Source organism: Callospermophilus lateralis, chromosome 16 (genome assembly GCF_048772815.1).
Source record: "Callospermophilus lateralis isolate mCalLat2 chromosome 16, mCalLat2.hap1, whole genome shotgun sequence".
Taxonomy (NCBI): domain Eukaryota; kingdom Metazoa; phylum Chordata; class Mammalia; order Rodentia; family Sciuridae; genus Callospermophilus; species Callospermophilus lateralis.
In genome coordinates, this window is record NC_135320.1 from 58,868,082 (window position 1) to 58,893,733 (window position 25,652).

A 25,652-nucleotide genomic window follows, 5' to 3' on the forward strand; every position below is an offset into this window, starting at 1 on the left:
CTGACTGTGTGGGCAAGGCTATGTGATGACTGCAGTGTCCCAAGATGGAAGTGGATTAGGCTTAGGCTACCAGGTGGGAGGGTAGGCGAACTCGGACCTACCCTGAACCTGGGTCCTGTGCAAGTCAGTGTGGACAGATCTGGGCCAGGCCTGACTTCCACTGTCTGTTGGTCGGAAGAGGTGGTCTTGTGCCAGAAGCTGGGCTCCGACGGGTGCCTGCCAGTGGAGGGGTAGACTCAGGTCTACTGTGAGCCTGGGCCCCGCACAGGCTGGTGTGGGTGGATCTGGGCCGCAGGGCTTGACCTCCCAAGGTAGACTGCTGGTCAGAAGGGGTGGTCCTGTGCCAAAGGCTAGGCTCTGGCAGGTGTCTGCCTCACGGAGGGAGGAGTGAACCAGGCCTACTGTGAGCCTGGGTCCTGCACAGGCTGGTGTGGTTTTGGCCGAAATTGTCCATTTCTCCTTATAGTTTTGTCAGTTTTTTACTTTATATATTTTAAGGTAATTTATTAGGTCCATCTAGTGCTCAGCAATGCATTTTAAAGTGTATTGTTGCAGTTTTTCTAGAATCTGAATGTTTTTTATGTCAGGAGCTATTACGCTGACCGTCCTAATGAAAGTATCAGTCCCCATTCCTTCTTTTATATCTTCCAGAAATGTTTCAAAGTTTATAGTAATTAATGAGAATTTTCCCTGTTTATTTTTTTCTTATATAATGATGGATTTCAGTTTTTTTTTTTTTAAACCTTTTCACCTTTTTTCAGTGGCATTTGGAGAGGAAGTAAATGCTAGTAATAGGTTCAGTGTAATTCCTCTTGAATCAGGATTTTCATCTTCTCTTACTATCCATTCTTTCTATGTAATGTCAATCAATTCTTTCAGTGTCCATTTTTATACTGATGATTTTCAAATCCATATCCTTGACCTAAAGTCTCTGACCATCATAGCTCTATTTATTTAACTGTCTACTAGTAGATATTCAAACTCAAATGTCCTTTGAGTACTTTAGACTGTCTATCAATAGGTAAATACATAAACAAGTGATGATATAACCATAAAATGGAATACTACTCAGCAATAAAATAAATAAACTTCTAATACATGAAACAACATGGATGAATCTCAAAATAATGATTCTGGGTGAAAGAAGCCAACAACAAAAAGAAAACATATTATGTGATTCCACATATGTAAAATTATAGAAAATACCACTCTGTAGTAACAGAAAGCACATCAGTGGTTGCCAGGGTGAGAAATTACTGGGGAGGGAAAAAGAGAAAGGAAGGTTCAGGAGGTGGAAGAAGGGAATAATTACAAAGGGGTAGAAGGAAACTATTGATAGTGATAATTATATTTATTACTTTGATTGTGGTAATGGTTTCAAAACTTATCCAGTTGTACACTTTATACAATGATATTCAGTTTATCATATGTCAACTAATTATATCTGAATAAAGCTGGGGAAAAAACCCTCAACACTAAAAAGCTTTTTGATAGAAAAGGAAGAGTCTTTGCACACCCTGCTCCATACCCATCCCAGTCCTGCTCCCTAGAGGCAGACATTTTGAACTCTTCTAGAAGTTGTTCTGGTGTGTAAGCCATATTTAGACTGATATGTTTATTTTGCTATTTATTGATTCATCAATTTAGAACTTCAAGCAGTAGCTCTTTGTTCTTTCCTGTTGTGGTAGTTGAAAATTCACTTTTCTTTTCCACCATTTTTATTTCTCTTCCCAATTTTCTAAGACAGTTTTTAACTAAATCAGTAGTCAGTATATCATTAAGTATATCAAATATTGTGTGTGACTGAGTTAAGTAGTATACTTGCATTACATTTATTTCTTTAATACCTCCTCCCCCTAAGTTAATGCAGTAATTGTATTTATCCCTATTTGCTTTGCTTTATGTACCTACTGCTGACATTTTCCAGATGTCTTAACAGAATTGTCAATCATCTAGAGACAATTTTTTCAGGGGCTCTAAATATCATATAATCTCTCAATTCCAGTACCCATTTCCAACCCCTGGAGATCTTTTTCCTTCAGCCATCTGTCCTCCTATCAAATATGCTCTGATTGTTTTCTGGACTAGATTCATGGCTGTCCTACTGAGAATTCCTCTTGCCATTCTTTAGAACTAGATAAAGTAATTCCTGAGTCTCATATTATTTCCCTTCTTGGTTTATTCATATATCTCTTCAGTGTGTTTCAAGAATACTACATTCTCTGGTTGCTTTCTAAAAAAGGGGTACTTGAAAATAAAAATTTTTAAAATTTTTTACAGAGTCAAAAATATCACTATTTTAACCTCCCCAAAATGTTTGGCTGGGTATAGGTTGAAAGTTACTCTTCTTCAAAATTTTAGAGTTATTTCTTCATTGCCTTTTAGCTGTAATGTTACCAAATATTCAAAACTTATTTCATCCCTATGTCCTTTTTATTCCCCCTGGAAATAGTTGTATTCTTCTCCTTATTTTGATGCTCTGAAATTTTTTATTGACATGCCATGTCATTGCGTTCACTCATTGTTCTGGAAAACATTCATTTATTCAATAAATATTTATGTAGCAGACACTGTTATAGGCTCTAGAGAGTTATCAGTGAGCAGAGGGCTAGGGAAATAAGTAGGTAGAGTGCTTGCCTAACATGCATCAAGCCTTGTGTTTACTTCCTAGCATCACAAACAAACAAAAATAGTGAACAGAATAGACCAAATCCCTTCCCTCATAGAAATTTACATTCCCAGTGGAAAAGGCAGAAATTAAGACATAAACTATGTAATACAATGTTAAATGTTGGTAAGGGATTTAAAAAAGTACAAACCAGAGCAATGGGATAGAGAATGACTAGATAATTTTAGGTAGGTTGGGTAGAAAATGCCTCTCTAAGATGACAGTTGAGCAGACTCAAATGGGGACAAAAACCGTGTGACTATCTGGTGGAAGAATTGAAGGGCACAGCAAATGCAAAAATTCTGAGGGAGAAATATACATGAAATGAGAAGCAAAGTCTTATTTTGTGTCAGTGAAGTGAATAAGAGAAAGAATGGATAAAAAATGAAATTGGAGACATAGTCAGAGTTAGGGACCTTATAGGACTTGGTAAAGACTTTGGAATGTATATTGTCAAAATATTTGAATAAGGACAAACTTGAATTTTCAAGAATCACACTGGGGAATATGGATTGATACGAAAATCGACTATAAGATTAGCAGGAGTGGGAAGTAGTAAGACTTGTTAGGAGGGTTTTCAGTAGTCTAGGTGAAAGATACAGTGGCTTAGACTGGGTGGGAATAGTGAGAAATAGATTGAGAATATATTTTCACGAGAGAGCCAGCAGGGTTTGCTCATGGATTAGATATAGGATGAAAGAAGAGAGATGTAAAGAATGAATCAAGATTCTTGGTCTGAGCATTTACTGAGGTGGGGTAGACTGAGAGTGATTGTGGCTTAAGTCTGCAATGGATTGCATTGTTTCTTAGATATATTGGGTTTGAAATGCCTGTTCTGCAATTGTTCAGAAAGCAGATGTTCACTCAAGTCTAGACTTCACAGGAGAGAATGGGGCCAGCAAGTTTCCCCTAAGGAGTGAGTATACCTTGAGAGCATTTCAGCATTTATAGCTGAAGCATTTCAGTATTTAGAATCAGCAAGGGGAAAGGATCAGACAAAGAAACAGCCAGTTATTAAAATAGTCAGAAATTCAAGACAGTTAATATCCTGGAAGACAAATGAACAAAGTGCATCAGAAATAGAATACAATCCACTGTGTTAGTTGTTGAGTAGAATTTAACTTTGGACTTGACAATGTGGAGTTTATTGGTGACTTCGACAAGCAGTTTCAATGGAATAATCCATGTCTTCTTAAAAAATGTATAATTGAATAAAATAATAGCATCCATTTTGTATGAAGGGATCCTACATCTAACAGACTAAACATACTGATGTTCTCAAAATTTAATTGTATTGAGAGGGGAGATTTAAAAATTCTTTTGGAGTGTAAGTAGAAAGTATATGCTTTAAACAGTAAATGAACTATTTGTGATGGAAATGTTTTCTAATCTTATTTTTCTATTTTTCTTTTTAGCATTTTCTTCCTCTTGCAAATCTGGAATGTTCACCAAATGTTGAAACTTTCCTTTGCAAAGCTTTTGTACCAACCTGCACAGACCAAATTCATGTGGTTCCGCCTTGTCGAAAATTTTGTGAGAAAGTATATTCTGATTGTAAAAAATTAATTGACACTTTTGGAATCAGATGGCCTGAGGAACTTGAATGTGACAGGTAAATTATGTTTTTCACTAACAGCTAATGTTACTTTAATGTTACTAGCTCTCTACAGTGTTAATAAAAGGCTTTCATTATTTAATTCAACAAGTGTTTATTGCACTCTTAATATTCACCAGGCACAATGGTGGTAAACATTGCATACATGTGGTTAGCAATAAACAGACTTGGTTCTTGCTTGCAGGAGACTTAGAGTAAGGTGGAATGGACAGAAAATAATCAAATAATTATGCCAATAAGTGAAAAATTAAGTCTGTGATAATAGAACAAAGAAGATGTGCTTAGTTTTTTGAGAATGTATAGTGGTGCCTTTGACCTAAACTAGGGGATAGGAAAGGAGATGACAGTTAAGATGAAGGTTAGACTGAGGTAATTGGACAATGAGAGGAGTGAAGAGCATTTGGACATTAGGAAGCTTGTTTAGAGACCTTGTGACTGGAGGGAACTTGGCATATTTGGGAATTATAAAATCAGATTGGCTACAGTGATGAGAATAAGAAAGACTGGTACAAAATAAGGAAGGAGAGAGAAGCAGCAGTCAGACCATTCAGGGCCCATCTTCCATGTTTTAATGCTGAGAGCAATGAGAAGGTCTCCATGTATTTTAAGTTAACAATGGGTGATAGGTGCCTGTTAGCTTCTGTGTAAAGCAGGGCACTTGTGTCATAGTCCTATGAGGATTGCTGACAGCTCCCCATGGCAGCTCATCTCCAGGAATCCAGGCTGCTCCATTCTGCAGTGCTAACAGTCATTCAGATGGGTGAGAGAGAAGATAGAAACACGCCTTTTCTTAACTGCCTCTGCCTGGAATTATTGTACATTTTTCATATGCCTTGCTTCTGGCTAGACTTCAGTCATTTGGTTTTGGTTGTAACTGAATTAACAGGGAAGCTGGGAAATGTGTGTCCAGAAGAGAAAAAGGCATTCAAGGCAGAGGAAGTGTCAGGTGTTGCCAGTCCAAAAAAAAAAAAAAAAATCTTTTCACTAGATTAACTGTGTGGCAAGGGAAGTTTGCAGTGTATGAAAGGGTGAGTGAAAAGTGAAACAGAACACATGGATATTCTTAGGAAATTTGGCTATAAAGCAGAGGAAGTGAGTGTGGGAGCCAGAAGAGAATGGTCATGGAGGTTTTATTTTAATGGGAAAGAACTGACTACTGTAAGAACTGCTGGGAACAAGGAAAAGGCAACTATATCGAAGTAGAAGAGATTGTGTGTATAGAAGTTTTCTGGGAAGGAGGTAGGATCCCAAGCACAGATACATTGTTGGTTGTGGATAGGTGTAGCTGCCATTGTAACCGCAAGAGAAAAAGATGGCTACAGATGTAGATGGAGTTGTATGTTTAGTAAGGATTGTTGCAAGAATCCTACCTGCTGGTTTCTATTTCCATTGTGAAGTAATAAGAGTCAGGGCCCTCTGTGGAGGATCTGGGAAAAAAGGATATTAGTTTGAGATAAGCATAGAGAACAGCAGAGGGAGTAGATGGGAGAAGCTTTGTAACACTGCAAGTAAGTCAGGTGAATTTGTAGTGGATCTCATCTGGCCTGTTGAGACCTTCTCCAGCAGCATAGGTTGCTTGGGGCTAAGTACAGTAAAGTAGATAACTGGATTTATCTGTGGTTGGGGTTTTGTCAGATGGGTTCAGTGCAAAGACAAAGGAACAGTAAGAAAATGAAGGATAATTAGAAGGGTGTTACTGAAATGATGATCCAGGAAAATCTAAATAGATAAGGAATGAACCAAAGAATTGAAAGAAGACCTGTATGAAGACAAGGTTGAGGAGAGTGAGTAAGGGTTTTTTTTTTTGTTTGTTTGTTTGTTTGTTTTTGTTTTTTTAAGGGCATAGTGGACATTTTTTAATATAAATGAGCTGCAAAGATAGGAGCCTATAGACCAAGGGCAGTATACTTCAGTTGACTTTTGGAGATAGGGTACATCTGTAGGCTGTGGAGGATTCTTTGTGACTACAGGTATCCATAGATTATGGATAGACTTTGAAGATGAAGAAGTTGGGGAGCTAAGAAGCCAGAGTGTCAGTGGGTTTCCCACATAGATGGTCAAACTAAAAAATGGTGACAGCAAAAAAAGAGGTGAAGAAACCATTGAGTCATTCAGCACTCTTAAATTTAAAAATTTCTGTTGTCATGGATCTTACTACTTGTGGAAGAAACTGAAAGATGAAATGATTTATATTTATATTTGAAAATGATAAGGCCATTGGAGAAAACACTTTCTTTTTATGGAATTGCCTACTCAATTTCAAAACAGGAGAGTTGTTATAACTTACAGAAATTTACACTGGTGCCTATGCTGTTATTACCAACTCTTTGGGAGTTTGGATCTTTGTAGTTTGATTTTGTTAAGAAACTGATATTTTTTTCTTATAATTAAACCAAACCAAATTTATCTCACATATGAGAATACTTAATACTTAGGATTGAGAAGTACAATCCCCATTTTTAAAAATTGTATAAGTCCTTAGTTAAACTATATCCTACTTGTAGAAAGCAAACCCATAAACAACATCTTCTATAAAATGTTAATTGGGTCCACACATAAAAATAATTCTGGTGTGTTCTACAGTAGAGAAATTTTATTTTCTTAATTTCTGTAAATAGAACTTTAAAGCTTTTGTGGCATCTAACTTTGAAGACATGAAGAAAGAGGGAGATTTCTGATTAAACCCCTAATTTTAGGGGCTGGAGTTGTGGCTCAGTGGTAGAGTGCTCACCTAGTGTGTGTGAGGCACTGGGTTTGTTTCTCAGCACCATATATAAATAAATTAATTAAATAAAGGTCCATTGACAACTAAAAAAGTATTTTAAAAAAAACCTAATTCTAGCCTGCTTAAAGGTTTCTAGCATAATGAAGGGTTTACCATAGTCAGCTTTGTGGCAAAAACATAATGAAAGCTTCTACTCTTTAAGAAATAGCAGAACTCTGTGGTCATAGCACTCGTTAGGCTCTGGGTACCAGAGATACTTTTCCTTGAAAAGATAAAAAGGTACATTACTTGTCTGAGACTTGCAGGTTCCTCAGCTTATCAGACACAGGCACACATTTGTATGTGAGGAGTCTCTTGGCTAATGAGGCTTTTTCACCTCTGGCTCCGCCATCCTTAGATAGCTTGCCAGTAGATTGATACCTCTCTCATTGTGACCTGTTGTGTGTCTTCCTTTTCCTCTTCTCTCTCTTCTCACAGCAGTGCATATTCACCATACCACCTGAGAGTCTTGGGGTCTTACTGTTGTCTATTACACTGTTTTTCTTTCCCTCTTTTTCCTGTTCTTATTATAATAGCCCAACTTTTCCCCCCAGAATGTATACCTGCCTTGCCTTCATGAAAACACTTTACTGGTATGATTTATCACTCCTCACCCACTGTACTATGCCAGATTCTTAAATTAATAAGTGCATTTCAATTGAAAATGATGCTAAAGCACTTGTTAACAGGCAGTCTTATAATGTGAAATAGTCTATTGTGTTAAGGTCAAAGTACTTTTCATTACTTATGCCTTCAGATTGGTGTTAGTATAATATTTTGGCAAAGTGAATTGTCTTTATTGGATGTAAAAATCTGAGGAATAGGCTGGGTGCAGTGGTACATGCCTGTAATCCCAGCTGCTCAGGAGGCTGAGGCAGGAGGATTGTGAGTTCAAAGCCAGCCTCAGCAAAAGTGAGGTGCTAAGCAACTGAGACCCTGTCTCTAAGTAAAAATACAAAATAGGGCTGGGGATATGGCTCATTGGTCAAGTACCCCCAAGTTCAATCCCTAGTACCAAAAAATAAAAAGAAGTAAATCTCAGGAATATATGTTTTTTTCTTAAAAGAAATATTCAGTCTGGGCATTTCTGTGATAGTGAATAAACATAATAAACACTGTTTGGCTTGCTCATTTGCAATAAGAGTCCATATTACAAAAACAGGATTTTTAGCACAATTAACTCATGAATGAATCTTATCAATTCACTGACCTTTGCACATTAGTCTTTATTTATTGCTTTTGTTTCCTATTCTCCAGATATTAGGGATTTGGAATTTTAAATATTCTGTTGATATAGTGAGATCTCATGTATAAATGGGGGAAGGAAGCTGACTAGCTTTTTGGTAGTTTATTTCTAGACTGAAGTAATTACAGAACTTTTGTGGAACTCACACACTTTGGTAGATGCATGATCATTTTCCAAAACAATTGAATAATGTATGGTAAAGTTGCAGGTGCAATTTTTACACCCAAGGAAATCTTCTATGGAAACTCTTGTACAAACATGGAGTCATCAGCCAAAATATCAATTATATAATCATTTCTCTTTGTAAAATAAAAAAAGTCTAAAAATGCATTACAGAAGAATGATTAGAAGTTTGTGGTATACTTACACACTAGAATACTACCATACAGTTGATAAAATGAATGTAGCTGACCTAAATCTGTCAACATGCATAAGTCTAAAAAATGTAGTGTTGAGTTTTAAAAGGGGAATTGCAGTGTGATATTCAGCATCTCATTTATGTGAAGTTCAAAACCTATGAAACAATACTGTATGAAGTTATTAGCAAAAAGTATAGTATTTTTAAAAGCTTGAGGAAAATACAAATCAAATTTTTAGTAATGAATATTTCTGAGAAGGAGGAGAAGGAAATAAGACCTATGTAGTGCTTTATTTTAAAGGATAGCAAAACTTACATTATTCTACAGTTTAATAAAGCTGGTAGATACATGAATGTTCATTTTATGGACATTACACCCATACAGACACATAAACATACACATGCACACACACACACATATTTGACATTATATCCTGGGGTGCTCTACTACAGAGCTACAATGCCAGCCCTTTTTATTTTTTCTTTTGAGACAGGGTCTCACTAGGCTTCTGAGACTTGCCTCAAACTTGAGATCCTCCTGCCTCAGCCTCCTGAGTGAGTCACTGGGATTATAAGTGTACACCACCATGCTTGGCTTATGAGCATATATTTTTTATTCTCCATTTTTATCTAAGGTGTATTTAAATGCTTTCTCATTGAAAACTTCCACTACTTTTAACTACATACAAAATAATACTGGTGTGTACAAACTTGACCCAGTGATAAAGTTCTATACAAGACAGAAATATCCCTGTGTATCACTCAGGTCTGTCCATAAACAAGGGAGGCAAACAGCCAAACCTAAATAAAACAGTGATATGAGGTAAGCTGGTTCTCAACTTAATTCTTATTGGTGTTCTTGCCCTTGTTTAAGAAGTTGAACTCTGCCCTGTCAATCCAAGGAAGAATTTCATTTCATTCATTTTAGTTATCCTCACCTTAGTCACATGATTGATCTGCTTTGCTTGCTAGCATTAGGAAACAGAAGTGGGGCTGGAGATATAGCTCAGTGGTAGAGATCTTGCCTAGCCCTGGATTCCACCCCATCAAAACACACACACACACACACACACACACACACACACACTCACACGAGTTTCCCCAGGACATTCATATTTTATAAGTAGGCAAGTCATAACTTTTTTGTCTGAAAACTACTAGTTGAGATCAGTTCTTTTTTAAATATTTAATCTTAAAAGCAGAATTTATTTTTTTATTTTTTTTTAATTTTTTATTCTAAAATATATGACAGCAGAATGCATTACAATTCATATTACATATATAGAGCACATTTTTTCACCTCTCTACTTGTATACAAAGTATATTCACATTATTCATATATTTTTCATACATGTCTTTGGGTAGTGATGTCCATCTCACTCTATCTTTTTTTATCCCTTGCCCTCTCCCTCCTCCTCCTTCCCCTTTGCCCTCTCTGCAGTTTGTCTAGTTTTCCTATGCTCCCCCTCCCACCCCACTATGAGTCAGCCTCCTTATATCAGAGAAAACATTCAGCATTTGGTTTTTGGGGATTGGCTAACTTCACTTAGCATTATCTTCTCCAACGCCATCCATTTACCTGCAAATGCCATGATTTTATTCTCTTTTCATTGCTGAGTGATATTCCATTGTGTATATATACTACATTTTCTTTATCCATTTATCTACTGAAGGACATCTAGGTTGGTTCCACAGTTTAGCTATTATGATTTGTGCTGCTATAAACATCGATGTGGCTGTGTCCTTGTAGTATGTTGTTTTTAAGTCTTTTGGGTATAAACCAAGGAATGGGATAGCTAGGTCAAAGGGTGGTTATATTCCCAGTTTTCCAAGAAATCTCCTTACTGCTTTCCATACTGGCTGCACCACTTTGCAGTCCCACCAGCAGCAAAAGAGTATACCTTTTTCCCCACATCCTCACCAACACTTACTATTGTTTGTCTTCATAATAGCTGCCATTCTGACTGGAATGAGATGAAATCTCAGAGTAGTTTTGATTTGCATTTCTCTAATCTCTAGAGATGTTGAACATTTTTTCATATAGTTGCTGATTGATTGTATATCATCATCTGAGAAGTGTCTGTTCAGTTCCATGGCCCATTTATTGATTGGGTTATTTGTTTTTTTTAGAGATTAGCTTTTTGAGTTCTTTATATGCCCTAGAGATTAGTACTCTATCTGGATGTGCAAGTGGTAAAAATTTGCTCCCAAGCTGTAGGCTCTCTGTTCACCTCACTGATTGTTTCTTTTGATGAGAAGCTTTTGAGTGTGATTCCATCCCATTTATTGATTCTTGGTTTGAATTCTTGCACTATGGGAGTCTTATTTATTAAGGAAGTTGGGGCCTAATTCCACATGATGAAGACTGGGGCCTACTTTTTCTTCTATTAGATGGAGAGTCTCTGGTTTAATTCTTAGGTCCTTGATCCACTTTGAGTTGAGTTTTGTGCATGGTGAGAGATAGGGGTTTAATTTCATCTTGTTGCATATGGATTTCCAGTTTTCCCAGCACCATTTGTTGAATAGGCTATCTTTTCTCCAATGTATGTTTTCAGCGCCTTTGATAATATAAGATAACTGTAATTATGTGGGTTAGTCTCTGTGTCCTCTATTCTGTACCATTGGTCTACTAGTCTATTTTGGTGCCAATACCATGCTGTTTTTGTTATTATTGCTCTGTAGTATAGTTTAAGGTCTGGTATAGTGATGCCACCTATTTTACTCTTTTTGCTAAGGATTGAAAAGCAGAATTTATTTTAAAATTATTTGACTAATTGTTTTTCCAGTTTTCCAGACTTTTATGTTTAACCTGCCTTGTATTTAATATATATTCATATGTTGAGGCCTCATGAACAACCACAAATTCTTAATCAATTTCAAAACTTTCTACTCATCACTAACCTGTAATCTATTTAGGTTTCTCATCAATTATGAATGCATAAGGTAATAATTTATAATTGGGAAACACAGATTCAATAGCAAATCAGTACAAATATTGACTTCATATATTTAATTTTTTATTATCTTTACAGATTGAAGTACTGTGATGAGACTGTTCCTATAACCCTTGATCCACACACAGAGTTTCTTGGTCCTCAGAAAACAGAAGACATCCCAAGAGACATTGGAATTTGGTGTCCAAGACATCTTAAGACTTCTGTGGGGCAAGGCTATAAGTTTCTGGGAATTGATCAGTGTGCACCTCCATGTCCCAACATGTATTTTAAAAATGATGAACTAGAGTTTGCAAAAAGTTTTATTGGGATAGTTTCAATATTTTGTCTTTGTGCAACTCTGTTTACATTTCTTACTTTTTTAATTGATGTTAAAAGATTCAGATACCCAGAGAGACCAATTATATATTACTCTGTGTGTTACAGCATTGTATCTCTTATGTACTTTGTTGGATTTTTGCTAGGCAATAGCACAGCATGCAATAAGGCAGACGAGAAGCTAGAAGTCGGTGACACTGTTGTTCTAGGCTCTCAAAATAAGGCTTGTACCATTTTATTTATGTTTTTGTATTTTTTCACAATGGCTGGCACTGTGTGGTGGGTGATTCTGACCATTACTTGGTTCTTAGCTGCAGGAAGAAAATGGAGTTGTGAAGCCATTGAACAGAAAGCAGTGTGGTTTCATGCTGTTGCATGGGGCATCCCAGGTTTTCTGACTGTTATGCTTCTTGCCATGAACAAAGTTGAAGGAGATAACATTAGTGGAGTTTGCTTTGTTGGCCTTTATGACCTGGATGCCTCTCGCTACTTTGTACTTTCACCGTTGTGCCTTTGTGTGTTTGTTGGTCTGTCTCTTCTTTTAGCTGGCATTATTTCCTTAAACCATGTGAGACAAGTTATACAGCATGATGGGCGGAACCAAGAGAAACTAAAGAAATTTATGATTCGAATTGGAGTCTTCAGTGGCCTGTATCTTGTGCCCTTAGTGACACTTCTGGGATGTTATGTCTATGAGCAAGTGAACAGGGTTACCTGGGAGATAACTTGGGTCTCTGACCACTGTCGTCAGTACCACATCCCATGTCCTTATCAGGTAAGAGCTATCACTTGGATTGTGTTATATTTATTTTTAATGTACAAAATGTTCCTGGAAATGTTCTTGCTTTAGTCATGGACTGAAAATTAGATTTCAGATGACAAAATCCAACAGACATAAGGAACGACACCCAGCTAAAACTAGGGTAAGTGTCCCAAGAGTTCTTTCTTGAGTTGTAGCTTCATTTGTGACAGTAAAAATACTTCCTTTAATTATTCTTTTAAAAATTAAATTGGGTTGCAAAGGCAGATTAACAGTAGTGAAGAACAGAATCAGAAGTGCAGGCCTATAGGCCTCATCAGAGGGAGAAAAGGAGAAGTAACTTCTGTTGAATTATTTACTTCTTCAGTAGTAGGGGAACTCCTATTTGAGGGTATTTAATTTGATCATTTTATCTTATAACTTTTGCATAGCACATGCTTATTAAACAATTTGATTTTTGCTTAGTCCATTCTGTCATTTCTTAACTGAAAAAAAATACAATTAAAAAAAAAATCTGTTTCACATGTTTCTAATGCTTATGATTAGTTTAAGGGTGGTGTTTTTGAGATTGAAACAAATTTCTGAATATATAAAATTTCTTAAAGCATTTTGAGTATTTTTAATATTAATTTTATTTTAAAATAGATTTTATACATTATTCTTGAATATTGATGTATGGCAATAACTATTATATCAAATTAAAAATTATCTTACACATATAAAGATAATCACTTTAATATTATTTGCAAATGCCAGTAGGTTCTAAGTAACCTAAATATCTTTGAATAATTTATGGTTCATCCACATAATATAACATCTTTAAAAGGAAAAAAAAACAAAAAACTCTGTTACTTGTAGAATGGTCTCTGAGAAATATTAGCAATTGCAAAAAAAGCAAGATATACAGAAGAATGTATAATATTTTTATTCTTGTACAACATTTTAAAATAGAATTTGAAGGTTTATGCTTGAAACAAAAGTATAATTTTAATTTTTGTGAAATGTCTTCATTTTCACATTTCACTAATATTTACTTTACTGTAGCCAACCAAGTTTTTATAACATAAACATAAATGTGTAAAAGACTAAATATAAATTGTTATAATAACTTATATTTTATAATCATGGTAAATTATGGTGAAGGAAGGTGAATAAATATTTAGAGGTAATTGTAAGAGAACTGCTGTATCTGTAGGGCCAAAAAATTGGGACAGGATTTAGAAGATCATTCCTAAATACATTTCAGTATTTTTTCCTTCCAAGATATAGAGATATATAGATATAGGTACAGATATATAAAGAGTCTTCATTCAGAACTTAGGTAGAAATGTGCTGCACTTTGTTCATTATAGTATGTTATTTCAAACCTTCTATAATAAAACACACTAAAGATTTATATTTAAGTTTTACATTGACAATATAGAATTTTTTCTGCATTTTAAACATATCATTTTTTTTTTTGTAGGCAAAAGCAGAAGCTCGACCAGAATTGGCCTTATTCATGATAAAATATCTGATGACATTAATTGTTGGTATCTCTGCTGTCTTCTGGGTTGGAAGCAAAAAAACATGCACAGAGTGGGCTGGGTTTTTTAAACGAAATCGCAAGAGAGAGTAAGAACCTATTGAATTAACTACCATTGTTTTAGAATAAATATATCAAAATATCAAGATCTTTTACCTAAAATGGTAAAAGTTCAACTTCCAGAACATCCTATGATATATGTTTATCTATAATTCCTTTTAGTTCCTTATGAACATTATATATAATATACTGTAGGGTTATTTTAATTGTTCCCCATTTATTTGATTAATGAACTCTTTGTGATACAAATCTCAGAACCATAAATCTTTGCATGAACAAGTTTTCAAAATCTGAAAAATTGCATTAAACTGGGCTGTGTGTGTGTGTGTGTGTGTGTGCGCGCGCGCGCGCGCACGCGCACCCAGAAGTGCTTTACCACTGAACTACATCCACAGCCCTTTTTATTTTTTCTTTTGAGACAGGGTCTCACAAAGTTGGTGAGGCTAGCCTCAGACTTATGATCCTCCTGCCTCAGCCTCCTGAGTCACCAGGATTACAGGCATGTACCACCATGCCCAGCCTAATTGGACTTTATTTTTTGTGTGTGCTATTATTATATGACTATCCCATATTTATACACCCACACTATAACTTCACTGTTAACTTGTCGACTTTAATGTTAGAAAGAAAACAAATTTAAACAAAGACCATTAATTATATTCATGTCTTTTTTCTTATGGTTTACTTTCATATTTGATGTATTTAAAAATACAAATTCAGTGAGTTCCTTATTTTATGTTGGTTTGAATTTCCTTGCGCTCATTCTTTGATTTTTGTCTGTTTGATTTCTTGCCAGTTTTCTGTTTCTGCTGATAAAAGCATGTAAGTGTGTACAAGAGATTTCACTCCATAAAAATCTACTATTTCATGGTATTTATACTGCAAGATTTTATAAATAACATAAATCATATAGAATTTCTAATTTAAACAGTGAGAATTTTTGGCAAAAGATTTATGATTTCCTTTATGACTTCTACTATAACACTTGAAATCTACTGAGTAAATTCTCTCCTTGAATTTTCCTACAGTCCGATCAGTGAAAGTCGAAGAGTGCTACAGGAGTCATGTGAATTTTTTTTAAAGCATAATTCTAAAGTGAAACACAAAAAGAAGCATTACAAACCAAGTTCACACAAGCTGAAAGTCATTTCCAAATCCATGGGGACCAGCACAGGAGCTACAACAAATCATGGCACTTCTGCAGTAGCAATCACTGACCATGATTACTTAGGACAAGAAACTTTGACAGAAGTCCAAACCTCTCCAGAAACATCAGTGAGAGAGGGGAGAGCAGACAGAGCAAGCACCCCCAAATTAAGAGAGCAGGACGGTGGTGAGCCTGCCTCCCCAGCAGCCTCTACCTGCAAACTCTCCGGGGAGCAAGCCAACAGGAAAGGCCGGGCAGGCAGCGTGAAGGATAAGAGCAGTGTGTCTGAGGGTTCTCGGAGTGCAGGAAGGTAAGACTTAATTTTATTATCTATAGTCATCACAGTTTTAATTACCTTCATTATCCATTTTTTTATTAAAGCATAACCTATCTGGCAAGTTAGCATTTTATGATATGACATGTCTCCTCTTTAATACAGGGATTTCGGGTTCGGGCTATAAATGTGCTATTTATTAGTTTGATTCTTCACTTGAAGAAGAGTTTTCATATATATATTTTCAAGAAGGAAAATAAAGTTCATTTCCTGTGGCAGTTGTTAAGCATTGCTATATATTTAGGTAAACATTTACCATTCCTCTGAAACATAGACTAAATTTTCATTAATACTACATTATAATTATGTCTGAAAGGTGTCATGATTAAAGATGATTTTAAAATCTTTGTTTTCTGGTCGGGAGAATGGTATCGACATTTAATGAAATTTCCCAAATGATTATAAGAGACCCAAACACAGGTCAACACTAAGTTAGCCAGAATGCTGACAGCTAACTAATTTTAAGGTCTCAAGATTATCTTGCCCCGCCCCCTCAAACTGGGCCAAATGCACCTTCTCTGTGTTTTCATGATAGCTTTTGTATACCTGAACTATAGTTGGATATATACTTTTATCCTCCACTATATTTGAAAATCCTCAAAGGCAGAACTAAAATCTTACTCATCTTTTTGTTCCCAGCCTCTTTCATGGTGTCTTGTCCTTGGTAGGAAATCCACCACACCAAACCATGGGCAGTAATCTGGCCTCATTATCTTCCTATGAAACACAAATGCTCAATCTATGCATGGGTAGCACTTGATATGAAGTTTCTAAGATTATCAGAAACTATTTTTTTTAATTATTTGTATTTTGAAGTGTTAGAGTATACTAAGAGTTTTAATGGCTTATTCTCTGATTAAGATCTACATTAGTTGGGTTTAAAACTCATGAAAAATGAATACTAGTAATAAGGACACCTGACATCATATTTGTGCTGATATATGTATGTATGTCCACTCCTTTTCTTCTAAATAGGGTAAGCCCAAGGAGTGATATTACTGAAACTGCCCCAGTGCAGAGCAACAATTCACAGGCGCCTAGTTCTTCAGAGCCGAGCAGCCTTAAAGCTTCCACATCTCTGCTTGTTCACTCAGCTTCTGAAGATAGAAAAGAGCAGTGTGCTGGCGGTCATTCAGATACTTGAAAACATTTATCTTATTACTTTGAAGCAAATACCTGTTACACTGGAGGTGACCAATGCACTGTCTTAGGAGAATCACTGCTGGGCTGGGAGCGTAGCTTAGTGGTAGAGGACTTGACTGGCATTTATGAGGCCCTGGGTTCAATCTCCAGCCTTGGGGGTGGGGGGAAGGAATCACTGTTACATTCTTCTTTTGCACTTAAAGCTTCATTGTCTACTGTTCTACTGGGAAGGGGGGGAAAAAACTGATTTCAAGAATAATACAATTCATTTCCACAAAGATTAGTGACAGCAATATGCCTGAAAACCGAATTGTGCAGGTTAGTAATATTTTTTAAATTGTGTGGGAGGAGCAATTAGAGGAATCTTCCTTTTCTATTTATGAAGATTCTACTTTTAGAAAGTATTTTTAAGATTTTTTATGCTATTTCACTTTTTTTTAATGGAAAATCAAGATTTTTCTTTGCTTAAATATTTAAAACTTACCCTTGTACATAAGGGTAAGTTGAAAATAGGGTTACATATATTTGAACTTTTTGGAAATCCTGGAAAATCAATTTAAATATTTTATTACATTATTCTGATATTTTTGAACTACTTTGGTAGCTTTACACTGAATTTCTAAGAAAATTGAAAAATGGTATTATAAGATAAAAATAGTTAAAAAAAAGTTGACATACCAAAACATTTTATAATAGGCATTCAACTTTTAAAATCCACTTATTCTACATTGTCATCTTACATGTGTGAATTTTATTAAGTCTCATTATTTTAGAAATTTCACATATCTATCATGCAACTGAAATAAGGTGCTTACTTCAAGAGTGTCTGATGTTGATTGTGTTATGCTGCTCCCTGATCCTTTGCATTTTTTAAATAAAATGTCCTAAAGGATTAGTAAATGAAATTTTAGTCTTTTATAAATTAAGCCAAGTGCAATTATTTCATTTTTTAAATGTTTATGACCACCCAACATTGCATTATGACCATTTAGGTTTGCTTATACTTTTCCTTTAACTTCTTTTTTTTTTCCTACAAAAACTGTGTACTGTAGTGTCTTTCTCAGATGTTATGTAGAATTCATTTCTGCAGCTAAGTAACTAAATATTCAAAATGTGTTAATATTTTTGGTGCCAATCAAATGGGAAAAAAAAAGTCCTGATAAAATATGATTTTGTACAACCTAATTTAAAATATTAAAGAATTTTAAAATTTTTGTTTCTCATTAAGTATTATTTCTTAAAGTTTTTTGATGCTTTTGATCTATTTAGCATACTATTAAAGCGTATAAAACAAATATCATGTACTGTATGGAACAAGTTGTAAATATTAACTTTTCCACATTTGTAAACAGATAACATTGTATACAAGAACTTTGTTTTATGTGATCTTTTCATTAATAAAATCTTCTTTGTATAAGAGATTATTGAGAATTCTGTGATTAGGTGTTATAATCTTGGCCCAGGAAGTAGTATATTTATCACATTAGTGACACCAAGACTAACAAGCCAAAAGCTTCTTTTTAACTGAAGAAAGACAACAGGACTCTTATTTTTCATCACAATTTCTTCCCCTAAGAGTTAATTATAGGGAGAGCTGGGGTGATGGGCAGTGAAGCAACGGAAACTCAGGACCCTATGTTACCCACGTCCTCATGGGCAACGGATTCAGGGTCACTCCCTGTGAATTGGGCTGGCAACTAAAAGACCATACAAACACAGAAATACTTTTTTTTTGGTGGGGGGTCAGGGGCCGCTCTGCCGCCTCAGGGGTCAGCTCTCTTGCTGAAGGACAGGAGGAGCTAGGGAGGCAGAAGGCAAGAGGCAAGAGAGGAATGCACCTTGAACCCGGTATTTATTAGGGGAAGACATTTAATAGAATATGCCACCCAAATAAGGCAAGGGCTTGTGTTACAACAAACTTCGGGGTGTAGCCCAGTCCTATTGGGTGACGCCCAATCCCAGAGCTGCACTTCCTTGCCCAGCGAAGTTAAGGCTTATTTGCTTTCCCCTGCGTGTGATGCCAGTTCCACACCCCCAGTACTCAAGGCTAAGGAGGCGTGCTCAGTTCCAGTTCACGCCCCCCGCCCCGCCCACAACCCTGGATTTGCAGTAGATTAGGTAATTTGGACAGAATTGAAAAAAGAAAGTTAAAATATACACATGAAATATCACATAAAATATACACATGAAATATCACCCCCACATTCAAAAGTCAGATAGGAATTGCCAGTTAAGATCTTGGGAAAAGAGAAATTCACACTGCCAACCCCAACATTTGGAACTTCTTTTGTCCAAGGAGCATTGGCTGATGTGGAAAAGGAAGCTGAGGAATTCAATAGTGTTCCCAATAGCCTCAAGAACTGTAGGACAAGAGGAGGGGAGTGCAGACCTCCTGCACTTAAGAATTGTAACCGCAAAGGGTTGGCTCCTAGAAGTAAGTGTGAACTGTAAACAAAGCAACTCTGTTTCAGGTCATCTGGGAGACTAGGAAAAGCCCAAACACTAATATTAGATAAAGGTATCTGGGTTAGTAGCCCTGAGGCACCAAACAGAAGCAGATGAAAATCATTTTAGGAGGAGGGAAATGTTATTCTTTATACCCTAAAAGTACTTATCAGTATCCATCCTATAATCAGACAATCAAACATGAGAAAAATTTTGGATCATCAAAAAATTAACCAGAATTGTCACAAACATCAGGAAAGAGGGAAAGATCCAGAGATAATCCTGAATTACCAGACATATGTAAGTTTAAAATATCAACACAGGAAATAATGAAGTACTACATACCTATGAAAATGGGTAAATCCAAAAAACTGAAAATACCAATTTTCAATGAGATGCCAAGAAATAGGAACCCATTCATTGCTTATGGGGATGCAAAAATAGTATAGGTTGGCAGTTTCTTCCCACATAAACATGGCCTTATTATATGACCCAGCAATCATGTTCTTAAGTATTTATCCAGTTAATCTATGTAGAAAATCCACCCTAAATATGGAGCATAACTCTCCCCTCTCTACATCTGAGCAGCAGAGAGTGACTTCTTTCTGTATTTGAAAGAAGGAAGGGGCATGTATAGCTCAGTGGTACAGCACTTACCTAGCATGTGCAAGGTCCAATACTGCAAAGAAATTAGCCAGATGCCAAGGTACATATCTGTAACCCCAGTGGCTCAGGAGGCTGAGGCAGGAGGATAATGAGTTCAAAGCCAGCCTTAGCGAATTAGAAAGGCCTTAACAAATTTAATGAGACCCTGTCTCAAAATCAAAAGGACTGAGGATGTGGCTCAGTGGTTAAGTGCCCCTGAGTTCAATACCCCATACCAAAAAATAAAAATAAATAAAATTGTATTTTAGTAATAGAGGAGGTGTGAAGAGCAGCTTCTACAATGAAGAAACCCAACAAATACTATCTCCACCACAAGTACCTCACTACTCAGAAGGTGGTCAAGGTCAACATCAACAGTGATAAGTCATGTTGAAAGTATTTAGCTTCATATGATGTGGATGAAATGGCACCTTACCTCTGTGATCTTCCTCCCCAAAACCCATAATCTCAGTAGTCATGAGAAAGAGTCAGATAAATTCCAGAAGATGGACATTTTACAAAACACCTGTCTAGTACTCCTCAAAAGCAGTCATTGGCATTATTATTATAAACAAGAAAAGTCTGAGAAATAGCCAGAGCCAAGAGGAGCTGAGGAAGACATGTACCTAAATGTAGCATGGTATCATGGGGGGAAAATTAATTAGATAAAAAATTAGATAAGGGTTTGGGGTGTAGATCAATGGTAGAACAGTGGGTTCAATTCCCAGTATGGCCAAAAAAAATTTTTTTTTAATTAAGTCAGAGTAGGCTGCCTGTTAATATCAACCATCCTTAGAATGTTAGTATAAGAAGCTATTATCATTCATGTGACAGGGCAAATGTTTTTGAGGCAGATTTCCAAAAGATTATTCAACCTTTCTTCCCACGACTTTTATCTGTGTCTCTGCCATCTTTTTCATAGAGAAAGATTACCCAGGAAAAAGTGTCATGAGCCAGAACTGGAAGTGGCACATGACATTCCCAGCTGCATTTCATTTATTGGAATTCAGGTACAAATTTATACTTAAGAACAAGAGGGGCTAATAAATGCAGTCTAGATGTGCATTTGGTAGGGAGAAAAAATGGATTTGGTGAACCATCCGTCAGCATTGCAATCTGCAAGTATGAGGTGTTGAGTAAATCTACTAATATAATGGCATCCTCAATTATTTGAATAACTTTCCTTGTATCTATCCTTTAATATACTGCTAGATTTGAATTATAAGTGATTTACTTAGAATAAAAATTTTCATCTATATCTGCCTATATTCTAAATGTTCTATCAACCTTGGGCTTAATACTCATAGTAAGCTTGAACTTTAAAAGTAATAACTTTTAAGAGCAAACTTCAAAAGTATTATCTAATTTTTTTAAAAGTAGTTTTTCTTTCTCATGAGACCAGGAGTGTGGGGGCACTTCACAGTATCAGAGGTGAAATTAATTTTATAAAGAATTTTGTATAATTTTTCAATCAAGAAAGTTGAGCTAAATTTCACAATCCTATGGGATTTACATTTACAGTAACATGAGCAGTGTGCAGGTATACCCAGTGACAGCAGAGATGTGATAAAATGGTATTTCACCTTGACAGTCTGCTACAAACCCTCAAAAGAATTTCACAGACAGCCACCTTTCAAAAGGACCCAGTACACCCATTTGGCATCAATAGCCATTATGCTGTTAATGGTTTCAAAGGAATCTTAGCTAAACTTTCCTGGTGAAACTAGACCAAAAACAGCTTGTAATTGTCACCCATCATCAAAATCAGAGTTTTCCTCCTTCCTTTCCCTCATTTGCTCAGAAATGTACCACTGTTGTGTCTAGTTATTGCTGCTGGAAAGTTTTAACATTGCCAAGGCAGGCACCTCTCAGGAAATGAAAGATACAATTTGTAATAACCACAAGAAACCCTGCCCTTATTTTTCTGCTTGGAAAGCATAATCTTTAATACCCTGTTGGCCACTGCCTAAAGTAGAAGACTTTGATTCCAGATGGTAAAAACCTTAACAGCAGTCACTGTGATCTGTCATGTGCAGAGAAATCAAACTTTTATTAACTCGCAATGGCAGTGTGTCCATAAGGAGAGTAAAGAAAAATTAAAAGGCTAATCCAAAATGACCAAAGACTTTGAGACCCAGAACTAGATGACAGTGGAAAGAGGCACAATAAAGGTCACAGTGAACATGACTATTGGAGGGAACCCAAAGGGAGCAGTTGGAAAAGAAATGCAATGAAATAAAAAGCAGGAAAGACTTGTAGTGGTAAATCCTAAACAGAAATGAAAATAAATAGATAATGATTGCTAAGGGGACTCGCATGGTTTTAATATACCTAGTGAATAGAGTCTATTAAACCTGACATTTAATGCCTGTTTATAAATATACTATTATGTACTATTACATTTTGAATATGTTGAGAAGAAAGGCATAGAATCAACAAAGATTTAGAAAGTTTTTCCTAAACTCAGAAGAAAGTAAAATATCTAATACCTTCTCTCATTTTCCAAAGTACTAACAAGAGTAAAGCTTTCTAGTTTATGGGTTTATTTTCTCAAGGGCCTATACCAAGATCTCGTCGATTTAACTGTCAGGAAATAACCGAATCTTAAGAGTTAGATGCCACACTTGATCTGGAAAACTTGCCAGCAAACTCGAAGCTCCCTTAGTGGTTTTAGTCCTTCTCATGGCCACACCAGTGGCTTCCATGAAAACATTCATAAAAAAGAAAATCGCAGGTCTGTAAACAAAGTTGACACAGGCAAAACCGTTGCTGGGGCTGGGCTGTGGGCTCAGTTGGCAGAGTGCTTGCCTAGCATGTGTGAGGCACTGGGTTGGTTCCTTAGCACCACATAAAAATAAATAAATAAAGGTATGTGTCCATCTACAACTAAAAAAAAAAAGCCCTTGCTGGCATTTTGTGCCTCTTAACAGCCACCTCACTCAGCACAGGCTCCTGTGCAAAAGAAGGCCACTGTGTTTCTGGAACTTCCCTGTTGGCAGGCTCGAGGCAAACAGAAAGCACAGTAAAACAAACCAGCAGGGCTGTTTCCTCGACTGACAGTCATCACTGCCTCTTTGTCACTGGTCCTCAGACTCCAGGCAGGCTTTCCAGGCTTACCCTGAATACCAAGTGCCCCAAGCACCTTTTTATGCTGTTGGTAGTGCTATAGAACCCAGGCCTCTTGTGTGCTAGACAGGTGCTCCACCACTGAGTTACACCCTCAGCCTGCAAAAGTGTTTTTTGTGAAAACAAAGACCACAGAAGAGGAGCACAACACATCCCAAACTGGGAAGAGGGTGGCCCCAGGGCTTTGGAGACTTTGGTCCGGGGCTAGCTCCCCTGGACACTGTGAAGACACCAAACAAGTGACCTCCACTCCACAAGTATACCGAGTGGTAGAGATTGAATTCATGTATATAAAATTAAGTTCACTGTCATGGAAGCTCCAAAGGCATTGTTAAGTGTTAAAAAAAAAAAAAAAGAAAAGAAAGAAAGAAAAGAAAAGAAAAAAACAGCCAAGTTGCAAAATTACACTTGTAGAATATGTAAATAACACTTTGTATATTTACATATGTAAACAAGACTTTGTTTTTACTATGGTTACACATATGTAGATTTTGCAAACTTCTGTTACTTTTTAACTAATATGACAATTCAGGTCAACCAAGACATATAGATATAGATATAGATATAGATATATCATAATGAATTTCATTATTTTTAATATCAGTCTAAATTTTTCAACATTATTGCACAATAAATGAACATTTCCTTTTATTCAATATTGTAAAAAATGCAATATGCTTGAAGAATGAAATTATAAAATTTCATTCTTCCATATATATTCACATATAAAATATATAGTTGGTTTTGCCTTCTACTCTAATTTGGTTTAGAACTTAACTTTGACAAGTGACCTGTGTCTCTGGATAGAGATCTTAGAAATATTTGACATGTCTTAGTCCTATACTGAATTCTAGTTAAATATTTCAAGATGGCTTTGGTCAGCCAAGCCTGACTGCTGGAATGCAGACATGAGCAAATCACTAAGAAAAATAATTAAAACCCTTACTTTGGACATGCAGCTTGGAAACCAGCATATCTGTTGAACATATTAACAATGACTCATAACCACATGAGTTAAATATACTGAAGAATTAAGTGTTTAGCTCATAGTTCTGGATGTGCAGAGTTCTGGGATTACTATAATTCCAACAGAAAATTGGGATTGGATTAGATATACTGGACCTGACTCCCAACTTCAAGGCCAAGAGTTTGCTAATAGTGCACCCTGTTGAGCTGAGACATAAGGGGAACCTCCCTGTCTCCATCTTTCAGTTTTCCAAAAGTCTGTCAGGCAGGAGGGGAAAAATATCTCTGCAGCAGCTCATGGTACAATTTGGATTCTTACTTCTGTGTAAAGTCCAAGAATTTTGGAGCAAAAGCAGTCCTTGTGACAAGTTGTAAGGGAAAGAAAATTTTCTTAGGGAATACCCAGCAGCCCCCCAGATAATCCAACTTGTATCTGGACCTCCTCCATAAACCAGAACAGGAGAGACTTTCTGCTTGGCACACTGTCATCTTACATCTCAGCATATTCCTGACCGTGGGAATCACACGTTTACGGTGGTATACTCCAGAGCTCTCAGCCCCAGGGTCAAACTCTACATTCTAGAAAGGAAATGATATACATATTGACCTTAAACGATAAATGCTGGCTTTGTAGGCTATGATCTCGGATAAATGAACAACCAACTCTGATAAAAACAAACTACTGATCCATGAGATAATGGATGAATTTCAAAAACATGATGAGTCAAGGAAACCAAGCATAAACAAGTACCCAAAGAGTCCCTCAAGTGGGTGAGTAATAGGTAGGCCTACAAAGGGGTCAAAATGTTATATTGTCATGTGTGGTACCTCTTCATAGAATGTGCAGGTGCAAGTTACCTATTTGAGCTTCATTCAAAGTTCTTAGAAAAAGGAACAGCCATTTTTTCTTTTCTTTTTTTTTTTTTTTTTTTTTTTGGTATTAGGGATCAAATCCAGGGGTACTTAACCACTGAGCTACATCCCCAAATCCTTTTTTTAATATTTTATTTTGAGACATGTTAAGGTCTGTAAACAAGTCAGATTGGTACCTGTTATTTTGCCAGAGAAATGTTAAAAGTCTGTAAACAAGTCTGGATGGCGCCTGGCAAAATGCCAGAGGGAGTGGTTTGTGAAGTAACAAAAGCGAGCCATTAAGTGTGGAGATTCCTTATTGGTTGACTGCTGTATCTATTTTATGCTAATTAGATAAGCTGTGTAAAGTGTTTAAATACCACTCCTATCCTACAATAAACGGCTCTCATTCCTGCTGCATCAACGTACACAAGTTATTCGTCACCCCCCCGGTTATTTTGCTGCAGCCGGACTGCGGCAGAGACAGGGTCTTGTTAAGTTGCTTACAGCTTTGCTAAATTGCTGAGGCTGGGTTAGAACCTGTGATCTTCCTGCCTCAGCCTCCAGAGTCACTGGGATTACAAGGTGCACCACTGCACCCAGCTGAAACAGCCATCTTTAACACATCTTTCTGGTGTCCTCAACCAGAAGCTGTTGGTCCGAAGACAACATCTATTCCCCCACCCTTATTCATTGCAGAACCTCAATTTACTCAAGTAACAATTC

At 36.4% G+C, this 25,652-nt stretch overlaps 1 protein-coding gene across 2 annotated transcripts in view; it reads left to right on the top strand.

The window, feature by feature from the left end:
* Positions 1-18,188, top strand: part of Fzd6 (frizzled class receptor 6) — a 39,305-nt gene extending 21,117 nt beyond the window's left edge. Inside the window, exons 3-7 of one of the 2 annotated variants that reach the window (XM_076836064.2) lie at positions 4,084-4,280; positions 11,684-12,698; positions 14,149-14,297; positions 15,297-15,725; positions 16,725-18,188. In XM_076836064.2, the coding sequence (XP_076692179.1) occupies positions 4,084-4,280; positions 11,684-12,698; positions 14,149-14,297; positions 15,297-15,725; positions 16,725-16,893 (1,959 nt within the window). In that variant the 3' untranslated portion in view covers positions 16,894-18,188. Of the gene's footprint in view, positions 1-4,083; positions 4,281-11,683; positions 12,699-12,791; positions 12,847-14,148; positions 14,298-15,296; positions 15,726-16,724 lie in introns of those variants that run through there. The other variant, XM_076836065.2, reaches the window with a different exon arrangement.
* The last annotated feature ends 7,464 nt before the right edge of the window (positions 18,189-25,652 follow it).